Source organism: Zalophus californianus, chromosome 7, assembly GCF_009762305.2.
Source record: "Zalophus californianus isolate mZalCal1 chromosome 7, mZalCal1.pri.v2, whole genome shotgun sequence".
NCBI lineage: Eukaryota > Metazoa > Chordata > Mammalia > Carnivora > Otariidae > Zalophus > Zalophus californianus.
In genome coordinates, this window is record NC_045601.1 from 53546228 (window position 1) to 53564006 (window position 17779).

At 40.1% G+C, this 17779-nt stretch overlaps 1 protein-coding gene across 1 annotated transcript in view; it reads right to left on the minus strand.

Moving 5' to 3' along the window:
* LOC113927334 (sine oculis binding protein homolog) overlaps positions 1-17779 on the minus strand; it is a 158474-nt gene that overhangs the window by 113573 nt on the left and 27122 nt on the right. The window contains exon 4 of the mRNA XM_027603100.2: positions 4706-4857. Coding sequence (XP_027458901.1) covers positions 4706-4857 — 152 coding nt within the window. The remainder of the gene's footprint in view (positions 1-4705; positions 4858-17779) is intronic.

Below are 17779 nucleotides of genomic sequence, written 5' to 3' on the forward strand. Positions count from 1 at the left end.
AGACCAATACAGTAGTCCCCCTTATCCATGGTTCACTTTCCACGGTTTCAGTTATTTGTGGTACACTGTGGTCTGGAAGCAGATATCCTCCTGATTTATCATCACGAGGTCAAGAGTAGTCTAACACTACATCACAATGTCTATGTCTCACAGTTTCACAAGAAGAAGGGTCAGTACAGTCAAGGTATTTTGAGGGAGACTCCACATTCACGTAAGTTTTATGATAGTACATTGTTATAACTGTTCTATTTTATTATTAGTTCTTATTGTTAATCTCTGTATTGTGTTTAATTTATGAATTAAACTTTACCATAGGTATGTATGTATAGGTAAAAATATAGTATCAATAGGGTTTGGTACCATCCGTGGTTTCAAGCATGCACTGGAGGTTTTAGACGGTATCCCCCAGGAATAAGGGAGGACTACTATAGCCTAAATAAAATGTGTCTTCAAATAATACGATACATGCCAATTAGTTATGGGTCTTCCAAAAAAGATCTCTTCTAAAAAGAAATCACTGTGAATGCACGGAAATCATTTGAAAGTGAAATAAATGCTTTATTATACAATATTCCCCTCTTTAAATATTTATTAATATCATGATGGTTAGCGATTTAATGACATGATTTGCAAATGTCCTTTCTGTCTATATAACCTTTTAATCTTTAATCCATCCTTATTGTTATCTCTTATCTACATAGCTTACTTCCCACTATGGTCTGGTGGGGAACAGCAACATGGTATTGAAGAAGTATTTCTCTTTTTCTTGTTTCAAATTACAGAAAAATTAGAACAAGGAAGCAAAACTTTGGTGTTTTTAGGAAATTGTGTCTGTTACTAAAATATCAATGCCACGAACCCATAAAGAACACTAAAATTTAAGATCTTAACAAAGAAAAAAAAACAATCATTTACACTGCCTACATTGACCATTTGTCTTGAGTTTTTATTTCCTCCTTGATTTATGGACATTAATTTAGATAACAAGGTATTTTCCCAAGCAGAAGGAAAAAGACCAAACATGTGATATTTGGAAATGACTCCTACTGTGGTCTTGTTTGTTACTCTTGTTTTTAAAGGGATAATGGTTACAAGGCATACTCCCTTAGGAAAGAATATTTTTAAGTGTTATTGTGCAAAGTAAAACTGGTATTTGTTACACAAAACACTTTAGCATCTCTTGCAAAACCACTAAGGCATCTCTGCAACTTTCCAACTCCTAGGCGAATCAGTAGGCTAGAAATGTTCTCAAGTCCTTCTCTACTTGTGGCCTCAAAAAGGGGCTGGGAAAAGAGCAAGCTCTTGGTTCCCTGTAAAGTCTCCAGTGCATCGAATAATGAGACTGACATACCATTGTTCGGCCAATGCCCATAGATTACAAAAGTATTTTTCTTACCCACTGTTTCAAAAAACTTTTGAGCCAGCAATTGAGCCTGTTGGGGATAAGGATTCTACAAAATATAATTATGAATTAACACTATCACTTCTTAGAGCCAACATCCTGAAATGTATAAGCTAGTAGTTAGGTTCCTTAAGTGAATACAGCTGTGACTCACAGTCCTTTCCTAACAGAAACATCTTGAAAAAAGCCTACATACGTGTAGCGATCCAAACAACTCTTCAAATAAAATTTTAAATTCGGTTTAAAAATATAAACTACATGCCATAAAGGGTTAACTTGGCTTCAGTCTACCCCACCTTACTTTATAGGGCCAGGGTTTGTGAGAGACGGATATGACATTTTTAACCTACTCCATCAAACAGACACAGAGACCCAGAGAAAGGAAGGGCGGAGAAGCAAATGAAATTTAAAAAGCCAATTTTCAGTGGGCCTTCATTTTCAGAGTTAGGCTATTTTTGTCCTTGTTTTTAGCAGCAAATCAATTCCTGCCTCCATACCCAAGCATTTGTGAAGAGGATAGCACAGCTGTCCAATTTACATTCATAAATGCAGGTGTTGCTCAGACACAAAACAGAGGTCAGCTGAATACGGCTCCTAATTAGCTACCTTTTCTACTAGGATTTTTCTTTGTAAAGTTATGCATGCAATTTGGGTTCAACTTAGAGACCATTTTTAGATCCCAGCATGCTATCCACCAAGAAGCGGGCTGTCATTATAAAGCATAATTTACAGCATAGTTAACTTTACATGTTTTTTAAAATCTACATTATACCTAGGGCAAATTTCTCTTCTACACACACATTATTCACTGTTTTCCATCCCCTTCTGAATATCTAAAATTTAGTGCAGAATTTAGCCAGAAAATCTTTTATGACAGAATGGGAAGATTTTTGCCCTTTTCCTAAGATTAAAAAAGTCCACAATTTTAATAATGAGGACTAAAGACTTGGTTAAATGACACAAGAAAAGTAGCTATTTGCAACTGTCTTCAGTGGGGAACACCCTGGGGCTTATTACAGCAGTTCTTAGAAATGGCAGGATGGAGACTGGTATCGAATACAATCCATTAGGAAACCCAAGCCCTAAATGAAATGACCACAAAATCCTATCAGTTAACAGAAATGCAGCAGCTGTACATGTTTATTGTAATACAATAGGATATTGTTGCAGAGATAACACTCTTAAAATTAAAAAAAAAAAAAAGAATCCAGCAAGCGATGTGACCAGTTTATTCCCCTATTTGAAAAATGAGAAGGTATAGTGTGGCAGAGCTTTGGAATACATAAATAAGCATGAAGATCACAGAGAAGACAGGTATTGTATGTACACTAATGGGCTGCTGGGATCAGCTGTCAAAGTCACTGGCTAAACTTCAAGCCACTGTGACTCCCAGCTTTTGCAGGATGTTCAAAGACCTATCCCAATAACTCCCTGCAGGAAGTGAAAGGTAATGGTCCTCCCCCCACCCCTCCCCGCTGATTTTACTGCCATAAGTACTCCAAATACTAATTCTTATCTTGGCTCCATTTATCCATCTTTTAAAACTGCATGCTATGGAAGTTTAAATTCAGTTCGACCTTAAACTTTATAATGATGTAATATTACATGTTATTTATAATGATATAAATTTTTATATATGGTATTATATATATAAATATGGTATTCTGGGCTGTTTCAGAGGATTACTCAAGTAAAATCATTTTGCAAAAGATGACATGTATCACCAGGATTCTGACAAATTCATCTTGCTTGATTTTCCTCACTACAGGCCATCCATCAAGATTCAGACCCATAATCCTTCAGAACCATAAAAAGACAAAAACCCCTGTTCTCTAGCCATCTTCTGGGATGGAATGCAAAATATTTTGTTGTGGTAAGTAGGGCTTTGAAGATGAAAGCACTGGGTCCACTCCTGTGATTGTTACCCCAGTGCTCAGCGTTCAAAATGGGAGCCCCAGGGTCTTAGAGATCATTTTAATCCTCCTATATTAAAACAAAACGTGTCTCCCATGCATTGCTCTAACCGCCCTCCTCTGGAGTCTCACTGGCCCCTCCTGAGGGAAAATGAACCCGACTGTTGACTGTCCCAAAAGAATTCCAAACAATTTCCTTACTTGCCTCCCTGTTCAGTGAAGATTATGAGCCTAATTCTTAGAGACTGCTACTAAAATTCCACCCCGCTGAATCCTGCAGCCTAATTCTTTCAGCATTATGTTTTTTGGCAGAATGATGTGACCCAAATTTGCAGGAGATAATTTGCTGCAACAGTGCTTCTTGCAATGCAGTGAACCCGAGATTAGCATTTCAGGATTGCAAATATCAGACTTAAAAAAATAATAATAAAATTGTTTGCTTCAAGAAAAGACAAATTTCGATCTTGTATTAGGAAATGGAAATGCTTAGCAAAATGTGGACAATTTTATGAATTAAGGAAGCTTTACAGATCAATGGAAAATAATCAAGAACTAGCAATTTACTTCAGTAATTGGTGGCAAAATGCTACAGCGGTTCTTTAAAGATTAAGGAACTAGCTGTGCGTGTATGTGTGTGTGTGATGTTAAAAACATCATGCATTCCATTTCTCATCAATGGTGGCTAATACTATTCTAAAAGGACATTTCAGATCTGAGGTGTCTTAAAACAAAACAAAACAAAACAAAAACTGATTAACTATGGCTGTTCCTGTGTTCACCCACCATGCTGCTCACCAACGCCTGGCTGTGTGAGCAATGTTGGTTCAGGTATTCATTATTTCACCTTTTCTCAATATCAGTCAACTTGCACATAAGGCGTCAAGAGAGACTTGACCTTCTTGATTAGAATTTGTGGTTCTTGATTAGAATTTGTGGATCAGGTTGTAAAGAGCCAGAGCAATATTCCCGTTGGGAACAAATATTAAATTGTGTGGACTAAAGCTTTCTGGCCACACTTCCGTGGCTTGCTCCTCGGCCTCTTTAAGAAATCTCTACCACTTATCTTCCGTGGACTCTAGTCTATACACTCTACTGCTGGAGAGACACTGTCACTTCGGATGTCACTCAGCTGTAATCACCGTGTCCCTCCTTATCCGGTTCTCATTCACCCTCTCAGAATTCAAACATCAAGACAGAGAAACGGAAGAACAGGTTACACTTAGAAGGGGATTCCTCATTCCGAAAGGTTAAGTATGACAGAGAAGGAGAACAGACAAAACAGAAAAAATAAAAGTAAAATGTGCACAGTGTTTTCAGCTAGAAGCTAGGAGGCACATGCGCACATGGTCTAGGGAGGCCTGCACAGCCGCCTCTCTCTACGTGCTCTTACCTTATTTCTCTTGAAGTAGGCTCGTCGGCAGGCCGCAAAGCACTTCTCGCTGCAGAAGCTTTTCACCTCACTTCCCATACTCAGGGAATAGCGCTTGATTCCCACTTTCTGGCACCAGGCACACATTATTTGTACATTTGACACATCATCTTCTATAATAAAAGTATAAGAAAAATGTTCATATCAGAAGCAAACATCCCTTCAAACTTAGACACACCCTGAGCCTGACAGAGCTACTTGAGGTCCAATTTTAATTTCTGCACCTCACCACTTTCTGACCTCTGTAGGACAGCCAGCTCCTGAAAGGAAGACTCAATGCTTTCTTTTTTTTTTTTCCCTTGGTTGGCTCTTAAGTCTCCAAAAAACATCATTTACTTAAAATCCAGAGCATGAATGCACACCCAGGAGGGTTCCCAGGGCTCCTTAGCCTGGTAAAAATGTATATTCTACCTAGTTAAACCAGGCTCGGTACTCATGAAGCTTGTAAAATGACCCATTTCTTCAAAGGTACTACTGAAAGCTTGTGAGATCCACACTAAGTGGGATACCCAAGTGCTAACCCACAAATGTGATGCCCCAATGCCGAAATGGAGGGATGGTAATGGAGGGTTCAGCAGTGAGACCTGAGGTCACACAGCAATAAAGATCATTCTTGGCTAGACTGGTAGTCCTAGCAGCTCCTGTAGGACCCGCTACCCATGTCATGGAGATGTACAGAATGATGTTAAGTGGTATGCAAATAATTTCAATAATTAAAATACTGCATTTCTTTTCCTTTGCAAGAGAAGAAAACAAATTTAACTGGCAAAACAAGCCCATGATATCACAAATATTACTGCTCAAAGCAAAGAGAGGTTTTTAAAGTGAGTCAGTTTATAATAAAATATATTGAGTAAATCATAATGCAGATGATAACAAGTTATGACAAAAATGTGACAGTGATATTCAAACGACTGAAGTCTGGGAAATACTGGTCCATGTAGGGGTGGGGGCAATAAAAGGAGAATTTAATTAGAAATCTACAAAATATTTTCTTGCTGCCTCCTAGGGACTTTTGCTATATCTTGAGTTTTCTGGTCCTCCCAATTGGCAATGTGTGTACATCTGACTGATTGCCACTATTAGCCACATTTCTCCTTCCTTTATGGATTTTTTTTTTTTAACTATCCCAGATTCATGCTCCAGACATGAATGGTAATCACAAAATCCCCAATAAGTTCTGGTATAGTGTTGTCTGATTTCTGAATAAAATCCCCCAAAGACTAATTGCTAAGCAAGGCCTGGTCCATGAGTTGTTGACATATTCATGGTTCATAGAGTCTGTCATGCAATCATTCCATTTCCAGGGAAAAGATTTGGTTTGAGGCAGTGCGGTCATCAGCCTGCAAAATTAGAAGCAAACTAATTTGTAGTGCAGTGATACGGCTCTTTTTCCCCTGAGTATCATCACTCAGAACTATGTGCAGCATTTTATTTACCTTAATGGAATAAATATCGTCATTTTAATGACCACTTTTTTCCACAAATTACATAATGTGATCTATTGTTAATTACCAAACGAGACAGTGTAAAAATGACCGTTGATATTAATCAAACATTTTTGGTAACATAACTTTCTTTAAATGGAGTCATAACATGAATTCAAATGTCATACAATTACTGTATTTTATAATTTGTTCTAGTCAAAGAAAGCTTTATTTATATTTTATATGGTTTGTAATATGGCATCTGTCTACATATAGGCATTTTACATGAAATGCCTATAGACATGAAATGTTATAGACATGAAAATTGAACCAAACTACAATTACCTCAGAGTATAAAGGAGTTTTTTTTTCTTAATTAGATTAGAAATAGTATATTTTAAAAATAATCATCTGTCATTCCTAAGCTAATTTGAACTACGAGTTTCTATTCTTCCCAATTGATTAGCTGCTTTAAAATCTTAAAGTCCTAAAAAAGAAGATGATACAGCAGAACTCTCCCAAATGATCCGGTGGCAATATGTTCTGGTGAAATCTGTAAGGAAAAGAAATTTTTATGGGGGAAATTATTTGGCCTGAGAGTTCAAAAAGGAGACCCCCCCCCTTCCTAAGGAGCCACTTTAGAACAACCATTAGGTTCCCCTTGTTCCTTCCCTTAAATTGTCTCATTTGGGAAACAAAACCTAAAATTTTTCTTTCTAGATCTTTAATGGATATAAATAAGATAAAATAAAATAATCCACTATAATGGGCTAAAATTGAGATGAAAAGGGGTAGAGAACAAAGCACTAAGGAGGCGGGCACATGGCCTGGCAGGAAAGAAGGAGGCTGGGTAGAGGCCCCTCACAATCTCCCTCATGCTCCCCTCCATCAGCATAGGCTGACTGGCTGGTCAGTTTTTTAAGAGGAGGCAAGGATACTTTCTTACAATAGACTTAACAGAGAAACAAAAAGTAGAATTCTAAGGGAGATTATTTTTATAAATCATTTATACTATAAAGTAACAATGTGGGAAGATGAGACAAAAGAAATTGTGCACTTTTGTTTTGTATGTGGCAGTTGGAAAACTCTTAGAATGGTGGTTAGCATCTGTCTTGTTAAATAATTCAGTATTTCCATCCGTTTCTCATAAAATTCTGTTTCATAAAGGCAAACACTTTGGAAAAATTCCATCGGATTTCTCCTTTTCTGTCATCGAACTGTTACAAATAGCTAGTGCTCCAAAGATGAGAAAACATTTTCAGATATCTCAGGTACTCCAGTCTTATAAAAGCCATTTTTATTCACATTATATTTAAGAAACTAAGAACTATAATTATCTAAGTTAATTTTTCAGCTAAAACATAGCTCAAAATTCTGGTCCTAGACATGAGATGGTGCCCCATCTTAAATGTGTATGACTGCACCCCTAGCAAAGTGAGTTTTTCTTAAGTGCTTAAAACCAAAGGGATAGGTTCATTTCAACAACCACATTTTTTTTTTTATATGAAACCCGGTAATTATGTGCATGCTTTACATTGGCAAAATAGAAGGCCCCAGCATTTTAGCTTTTCTAACTTGATCTGTTGTAAAAAATATATATTTATTTATTTAAAAAAATATTTCTTTGAACTAGGGAGAACCTGATTTCCTATCTTATATTTAGACTAAAGCCTGTGCCATTAGAGACTTGAGATTACCTCAAAGAAGACTGGCGTAACAGATTTTTTCCTTACAGCCATTAGCCTGCGTATTTTTCATAATGAACAATGCAACAACAAATGCAAAATATTTACAGCATTAAGTCACATTCCCAAGGTGAATGGTTTGTATAACATGATAAAATTTTCACATGAGAATATCATATAAATATGCATCAGTCAAAATATGCATGTTTCTATTAATCATGAAAAGTTTGTACCACCTCTTTAGGATTTAATTAAGCAAAATGTTTAGGGCATTTTCTTTCCAATCTAATGTTCAAAGAGCTCTAGAACATTACTCCATTTTACATCCCAGAAGGAGAAGTTCAGATTAATTACTCTGAGATGAAATCAAAATTGTATTTATTTATCATCATGCAGAGAAGTATGAGATCAAGCATTTCTGGAATGCCTTGCTGAAGTTGTTTGAGAATTGCCTTATCTGGTGACTTGTCCAAAAATAAGGATGGCCATTGGTCGGTGGCATTCTAGGGGCACTTGAATTGACTGTGAACATGCATACTAGCTTACCTGACCAGAGCACAAAGAAAATCAGTAGGGTCTTAATGGACCCCAAGGGTTTAAACTGTAGATTTACCACCCCTTTGTAAATTTCATAGGAGTCCAAGACTGAGGATAAAATCTGAAAGTATTTGCTGGTGATGTTTCTCTCCTCCAACAGTTGCTGGAATGCACACATCTAGATAATCATTTCAAGATTTGAATTATATTTGAGACAAGTTGCAAGGCAGTCTGAAGTGATTCCTGGGTGTTCTCCACACCATGAAAGGAAAGTGCAGCACGGGTAGCACTCTGTCAATCTATTTGTCAGAGTAGCTATATTTAAGAACACAGATAAAGACATGGCCTGGAAGGCAGGCAAGAAACTAGGGCTAAAGTTTGCTTTCTTTGCAGCCCTTCTTGGAATAATTCAACTCCAAAACTTTTGAGGCAATCCAGTTCAAAAGCCTCTACAGAGTCCTATAGAAGCTTCTGTATAATTCTGTATGTTCTAGAACTAAACATACAAGGAGACCCAGAGGAAATTTGGAACACTGAGCCAAAAGGAAAATAATCATAGCTAGCCATTATTCAGTATTTAATGGTGGCAGGCACAGTGCAAAGTTCTTCAAATCCATCATTTCATCTTAATCACAACCACTGCCCCCCAGGCAAATACTAACTGATACCCACTGTACAGGTGGGGAAAGTGAAGTTTAGAAGGTAAGCAATTTACTCCAAATCACAGAGCCAGTACACACAAAGCCTAGACTCCAGAGCCCAAGCTCTTGGCTATCACATCTCAGAGACCAGAGCCTTTCTAAAAGCATGAGATTATGTGCCATCCACACAGACTTCCCTCTGCAAAAAGGACTAAAAGCTCTCACAAGATTCTGCTACTTACACAGCTCCATGACATGCTAATAGACAAAGAAAATGAAATCAAAAAGGTCAAAATGTCTTTGAGGAGACAGCTGAAGTGTTATTCAATCAATATTTGTTGACTGATTTTCAAAAAAATTTAAAGGCTCACAATGCAAGCCTTTATTTCTTTATGACTATGAGACTTGGATTTGCTGCAAACATTCTGTCTGAACTTTCACCAGCAAGTGCCACTTAAACATTAAACAGGGAGCCAGAGACAATAATACCTGGATCTCAGGAAACAGTCATTCTACCCACAGGCAAGCAATACTCTTCCCAGTTTTCTCTTAATAAGGAGAGGGATCACAGCAAGACATGGATAAGATTGATTTTCCATGTGGGTAAAGCAGGGAACCACTTACATTTGTAATTCCACAGATGCCACTAAGAATATCCTACCTTCAAAAATTATGCCACAACTCCTCACTAAAATTAAATTCTACCATTAGAGAGTAATTTGTTTGGCCATATTTTTTTATATCCCATTAAAACACAAATTCCCTAAAAGTGGAAAATTCATATTTGTCAATTATGACTTATGCTTTAAAATGAGTGGTTTTCACAGAGAGTGGGGAGAAGGGCTAAGGACAAGGTTCCAATGCGAGAGGTGGAGGGCATTTATGGGAGAGGCTATGGTATGGAGAAGCCTCTGGTCACTCACTGCTTTGCTGAAGTCTAGCCCTGGGCAGACAGGTAGAGCAAGCTGAGGGCAGCCAAGCAAAGAGTGGACAGGAAAAAATACTGTCTGAGCATACTGAAGCAACTCTATCTTCAGAGTGCCTTTTAGATGCAAACAGAAAACAGTGGAAGTTGAAGGAGGCGGGGGAATAGCATATAGCCAGGGACCTCTGAAAATGCAAAGCAACGGGCAGATCCATTTATTACCGTCTCAAGGGGGTGACTTTTTTTTTTTTTTGAATGAATGAGGTAACAGATAAATGCTGCTTTGCAAAACTAAGTCGCTATTATTTGAAAGACAACGGGCTGGAGTGCCAGGAAACAGAGGCAGAGGACATCGGTGAAAGTACTAATACTGCCCCTTCTAGTTGTATGGCACTCTGCTTGAGGGACAGTAATGCTCACCCTCACCATAGCTGTGGTGAGGATCAAATGCTAGAAAGCAGCCACATCCTACATGTGAATGAACCTGCCTTAGGATTACCAGCAGTTAGAGCCGCAAGAAAAGGGAGGGGTCAGCTGTAGGCACTCTGGAGAGGCCTGGATGACCAGGCTCCAGTTTCCTGAATCACATCCTCTCCCGTGGATGACATCTGCAGAACCACTATCATTGAACACAAAGAGCAACCCAGTTAATTGGTTAAATTTCACTAACTCAGACTATTTAAGGGTAAAGCCATTACATTTAATAAAAGCTTCACTTACAGTTATTCTTTTTAAAAATTACTTAACTTGAATTAATAGTTGACAAGGTGTTGCCAAATATATCACTGTACTGCCAGATATTCTGTAATTAATAGATGGGAATTCTTGGTAATTATTACATCAACTAGCTACACATGGGTGGATCTTCCTAAATGCCTGAGAAGTTTGCTCTTTTAAAAAGTATCATAGTGGGGCACCTGGGTGGCTCAGTCGTTAAGTGTCTGCCTTCGGCTCAGGTCATGATCCCAGGGTCCTGGGATCAAGTCCCATGTCAGGCTCCCTGCTCAGGGGGAGGTCTGCTCCTCCCTCTCCCTCTGCCCTTCCCCCAGCTTGTGCTCTCTCTCTCTCACTCACTCTCTCTCAAGTAAATAAATAAAATCTTTAAAATAAAATAAAGTTTAAAAAAAATCGAAATCTCTCTACAAAAACTAAAATTTGGTTCCAGTAATTAAAAGGAATGAGCACATATTACATAAAATGACAGCAAAATTATAGAATTTAAGTAATTTTTAATTCTAATGGAACTTTTCTAGCCAATTTTTAATTTTGTATATATGTGTGATACATATATCTGTGAGCATATGTGTGTGTATATATGTAAAACACGTGACTCCAGAATGAATTAAACATCTGCATGCAGGTCTCTGCACTAGGCAACTGGTCAAGAATGCTCAGTTAAATAAGACATAACCCTGCTCCCAAGAACAGAAAGAAAACTGTGTGCCTCATTATATGACAGGAAGAATGTGGTAAGAGAGGTTCAAAACCTGTTAGAGGCCCAAAAAGCACAGTTTTTGAGTAGGGTCCTGAAGGATTTGGAGGGGGAGCAAGTTCGAGAGGAGGAGGGAAAGGACAGAAGGAAAGCAGGAGCCAGGGTGTGGGGCTCAGTGGTGACAAGGGGTCCTGAGGTTGCCCCATTAACCAAGACTGCAAGAAGAGAAGAGCAGATCAGACGGGGGCCCAGTGGGGCCTGAACAAGGAATCCCTTGAAGGATGTTTGGCAAGGGGATGGAAGGGGCTCACCCTTATTCCACAGGTAATGGGGAGCTCCTGAATGTTTCTTAGTAGAAGATAACAGGATCAGAGACGTGCTAAACAATGTTACTCCAGCAGGATGGATCAGAATTCAGAAAGACTGGAATCTCGTCCTGCATCTAGAAGCCGCAATAAGAAACAGGGGAGCAGGCTCCATGCCTCTTTCGCCTTTGTGTGTTCAGCGCCTAGCACACAGCAGTGCTTAAACTATGTTGAATAAATAAATGGACAGATGGATGGATGGACAGATGGATGGATACAGAGGGAAGGAAATGAAGTTCAGAACCTATGGAGCAACAATAGAAATGAAAAGAAGACTTAACCAATTGCCTTCATCCGTTCATCTCCCTGTGTTTCTAGTCAAAGACAACCAGGGAAAAGTCCAAAGAGTTCTTTGAGAAAATGGACTGTGTAGTCAAAGTCAAACAGTGAATTTGCTTTATTTTCAGGGTCCCTTCCTCATTTATTTTCCCAACATTCAAACAAAGAAGGAAAATGAAACAAGATCCCAAAAAGTCTCAAGATAGTAATTCTCTCTTGAATTCCATACTGAACTTGGATTCTTTAACAAGACACTACTAAGCACACATGTCTACAGTTCCTTGCCATTAACTTGAATTTCTCCCCATAATTTCCCTGATTTGCCAGTGAAGGGACCCCTTCTAAGTCTCCTGGGCAATCTCACCTCCATGTCTCAGTACTCACTGTGGAGAATCTGTCTTTCCTACATACTTACCCTAAGAAAATGGAATAAGAAGGAAGATGGTAGAACTTAAGAGTCAAGAAAACCTCCATGCGACATTTCCCAAAGCACATTCCACAGAATACTAATCCCAGGAGATACTTAAGTGGGTGTTATTTTTAAAAGGACTTCCATGGTCAAATATGTACAAAAACACTGGGCTAAACAAAGTTCAATAATAGACCCTTCCACCAATGTAGAAACTAGGAATCCTAAAAGAGGGAGATAGAATGTGCTGTATTTCACCAATTTTTTTTTAAAGATTTTATTTATTTATTTGTCAGAGAGAGCGAGAGAGCACAAACGGGGGAGTGGCAGGCAGAGGGAGAAGCAGGCTCCCTGCTGAGTGGGGAGCCCGATGCGGGACTCGATCCCAGGACCCTGGGATCATGACCTGAGCTGAAGGCAGCTGTTTAACCAACTGAGCCACACAGTCATCCCTATATTTCACCAATTTGACCACAGACAGAATCCACAGGAAGTCTCTCCGGGATGTGCTGCTCTACTACCCCATATTAGCACTGACGCATGAGCACTTCGACTGGGTTATTAATTATCAGGCAAATTTCTCTTTTGCCCAGAATCAGGTCCTCCATTGCCAGGAGCTTTGTCTACACTGGGCAGAAAGACAAGGCCTGCAGCCATGTGGCCCCAGGGCTAGGTGTGCTGACCAACACCTACTGATCCTCAATAAACACCACCAGACTGAACAAAGACATCCATGGTCCACAAAGTCCTGTGGTGTCTGCTCCATGCATCCAGTACAGAGAAGGCAACCCTTTTCCTGCAAAGTCCTACAGAAAAAAAATAGCAGAAATGAATAAAAAGGCAATGGGAGAGCAATATTGCTCTTAACACACTGAATAATTCATGTTTACCAAGTGGTTGACACAGACAAGGAGCTCAAGTAAAATCCTGTCCCCCATTCCTGAGCCCTGGATCTGACCCTGTGATCAATCCAGATGCCTTGGGACAATGATACAAAATCATGGGTTTGCTCTCCATTGGACCTTTCTCCTACATGGCTGAAGTCCACTCCCTGAGCCCTAGCACCTAGCCAACAGATGCACGTGATTAGGGAGCAAGGTCAAACATGTGCGCCAGCAAATCCATCACTGCTGGAAAAGAAATTCCAAGCCCCTGCCCCGCATAGAGGGGCATGATCTCCAAAGAAATACAAATGGCAGCATTTTAGGACTAAAGGGTCAAGCTGCTTTACATAGGAAGCCAGAGCAAGAAAAGCATTCCCATCACCTATTTATCTGAAAGGCTCATTTCCCCTTCTGAAGTCTGGCTATTCCATTAATTACACTTAATGGGCCCCAGAGTGGTTAACAAATCTCCCCAGAGGGGAAATTTTAATTGTAGACAAAGGATTCATTTATTTACTCAACTTTGTGCCAGGCCCTACACTAGAAGCTGGAAATACACCAGCAAACAAGAAAGATAAGATCCCAGTCCTCAAGGAGCTTCCTATGGATGTCCCCAGTGTAAAATGTCAAGGTGCAATAGAAAAGGATCATGGAAAAGCCAGGCCTGCTCCCACAGCTCTATCACCACCCAGAGGCCACAGGAGCCAGGTATTCTCTGTGATGACCACAGAGAGGAATAGAAACAGTGCCACTGAAAAGGAGCATAAGTAGCCCCATCGTGACTGACTAGCCAGCCAAGTCCCACCTCTTGGCATTTGGGGCAGTCCAGACAAGGAGCATACCGTGCCGGGACTGCCATCCTAGGGGAGGTGAATTAACAGGTTAGAGACTGGGAGTCAAAGGGGCACCTGAGTGCAGCAGGTTGAAGAGTAGGTTGAAGTTCAAGTTCAGTAGGTTGAAGAGTAGGAAGAACTTCACTCAAATAAACCTGTTAAGAGAACCAAGATGAACCTGCTGGAATACCGCCAACAGTAATTTACTTCCCACTTCACCTTCCCAACTTGAACTACTCATTGAGATTTCTTGAATGAGAGCAACGAATGGTTGAGGGATTCTCTGAAAGGGTCCCATGATGATCCTCACTCGGAAATGTTTTGGCATGAGAGACATCACATGCCAAAAGTGCCCAGCTATAGGAAAGGTGGAAGAGGGCCACACCAACTGGAAATCTTTCAGAGTCTTCTCTCTACACATTCCCTTTGGTCCATTTCAGCTATGTACTCCTGTGACTCCAGTTACCAACCATAAGGCGAAGGTTTCCAAATCAACATAGCTACCTCTCCTGAGATATTATTTCCAACTGCCTCCCAGCATCTAAACCCATCATGCCCCAAACTGCATACACACCCCTCCCCATAACCTGCCCTTTCCTGTGTTTCCCCTCTCAGTTTCTGCCCCTACCATCCATGCAGCTACCTGCTAGCAGAAATCTAGCATCTTTCCTGCTTCTTCCCTCCTTCCCACCTCCCACATTCTGATTATTCACCAGGTTCTCCCAAATCTTTTTATAATATACCTACATTCATTCAATTCATTCGTGCATGCATGCATTCAGTCATTCAATAAGTAAATATTTACCAAGTCTAATTATGTACCAGGAACTGTTCTAAGTGCCCATCTTTATGGAGTTTACTGCTGTCCATTCCAATGAAGCCACCAACACCTCTTGCCCAGTCTCCAGGAGGCCTTCTGTCTCATTCCTGTCCAGTTCATTCCCTCCACTCTGGATGTGAGAAAGTCCTCTGAAACACAAGTCTGATCACAGCTCTCACCTGCTCAAAATCCTTCAGTGGCATCCGCTGCCCTCAAGAAGTTGGAACTCCTCAGCATGACCTCAATGGCCAGACCAGCCTCTCAGTTTGTCCACTCTCTGGGCTCTGGTTTGTTTTACTTTCCTTGAGGTTCTCTCTCTACTCTGAGCCTTCCCATGTGCTGCATCCTCACCCACAACCTCAAAATCCTTGACTGATTCAGTCCTACTGCCCCTTCATTATCTTACCTTAAACCTCATCCTAGGGAGGACTTTCTTGCCCCCAAACCTGGTCAGATCACACGACACTCTGGACTTGATCATCACCAGACTGGATTGAGATTTCTTTTTAATGTCTGTCTCCTCCAGCAGACTGAGAGCCAGTTAAGGTAGAGACCATGTCTGGTTCACTAGAATGAAATGTCTGACTTTGGACCTCAGCATAAGGAACAGAAAAAGCAGAATCCTTACCAGGTGCACCTTGGGTGGTTGGATGCCCAAGGTGGGGGGGGGGGGGGGGCGCCTAGGGGAGGAAGCCAAGGATACCATCTTCGGTAATCACTCAGAACAAAGTTGCTTTAGTGGGAAACACCAGTGAAAAGCCCCAGAACAGAATGTGATCGTTATTTCCACTCGCCTTGGCCAAGTCCATGAACTAAGTCTTCTCAATTTAACAGAAACTTTGAGAAGTCAGCATTGGGAATGTCCCTAGAATAACAAGAATTGCCCAACTTCACCATCACTTCTCTCTTAACCAAACTTTATTTATACCTTCAAATAATTAATAGCAAACAGTTCAGTCAGGTCTAGGCTAATCCCAGAAACACAGCCACCCTCTACAAGCAAGGGAAAATACAGGGGACATTTCCTCTTATTTCCTGTTAGCATCTTAGCTCCTTGTTGACCTAGGGACAGGGTTTTCTGGAATCCTAACTAGGTCATACCCCTAGTTCCAGGCTGTGTCACGGATCAAGGGTATGTGACTTAGAATCCATGTTTAGATGGCGTCCCCAGTTCAGAAGTGAGTTCTGGCCCTGGCTCTGCCATTAATGCAACTCGGTGACCTTGAGAAGGTTGTTTAGCCTCTCCAGCCTTACTTCCTCATCTGTAAAAGAAGAAAATTTAACTCTCTGAGGTCCCTTCTAACTAAAATTCTAGGATTCTAAATCTGTCAAAATAACAAGATTCATTTAAAGGAGGGCAGCCAGAGGATATTCTTTTTCCTTTCCTTTTTTTCTTAAAGTCCTGACTTAATTTCTTCCCTTTTTATCCTTCTGTATGGCCACCACTGTTGTCCCTTGCCATTACCACAAGAGGTTTAGAAAATTCTTTGACTGATGAGACAATTTTAGAAATGGCCCTTTCTGAGCTCTCCAATATGTGCACCACCATGAATCTGGTACCCTCTTTTTACTCTTTATTATATATTTATGTTTCACTTTAAAGGGACAAACATGAATGTCCATAAAGTTTTCCATTAATGCCTTATCTTTCACTGCGGACCTCCATATACATGATATTTATATGAGTTTCCCAGAAAACAGACTCTGAGACAAAGATATGCATGCAGGTGGTTTACTGGGTATGTGATTCCAGCAAGAAGGACTGAAGGGCACAGGAAAAGAACCTGGGGAGGAAGAAGAGCCAATATAATGATGTGTTTCTAAGGGAAAGTGGTGTTCGATCATAAAAAAAAAATTCTTTGGAGTTTATGAAATACATATTCTAGCTATTCACCCAGGGGACAAAAGAAGGAAGAGTTTATTCATCAACTTTCATGCTCCACTGACCCAGTGTGTCAATTCCTCTACACTTCCGGTTTGCACAGGTGTAAGTGCCAAAAGGATTTACATGATGCATATACTGCCACATCAAAGAAGCCTACAGCAAGGAGCTACAGACACATGCCATAAGTGTGAGGCAAGGCCCTTTCAGAATGCACATGCCCAAGCTGTCAAAGGACCACAGCAATCACTGGATTAAGAGGTGTGACCAAAAGGATCCAGAGAGATGGACAAGAGGTGTCCCACACACAGAGCTGTCATCACCGTAGAGCCTGCTTTCTCAACCATGGCACTAGTGACATTTTCAGCCAGATAATTCCTTGTTGTGGGGCTGTCCCATGCATTGTAGGATGTTTAGCAGCATGGTTGGCCTCTACTCCCTATATGCCGGTAACTTGCTCTCTCCCAGTTGCAGCAACCAAAATATCTCCAGATATTCTGAATTGTCCCCTGGGAGACAAAGCAACCACTGTGGTAAAGTATTGAATATCCTACTTTTGTCACTCACCCGGTACCACTTCATTTCTCTCTACTTATATCATATCAAAAGCTGCTCTCAAGCAGACCACTCTGGGAGATGTTTATGTCTTATACTGTAACTCAACTTTCAGGTCTCACTGTGATATATTTCATGTAAATAGATGATAATGCCTTAATAATAAAGAATGATGAGATTTTAAATAGTTGATTTAAGTAGTTGATTTTGAATAGTCTATAAACAGACTAGATATGGGGGGATAATGTTAAAATTGTATTTTAGGGTTTAGTTACCTATATCAGGAAGAGTTAAAATTAAAGAAAATTTTTCAAAATCTAGGTCTCCAAGTCAAGGACTCAATATTTTTTGAGACAAGGAT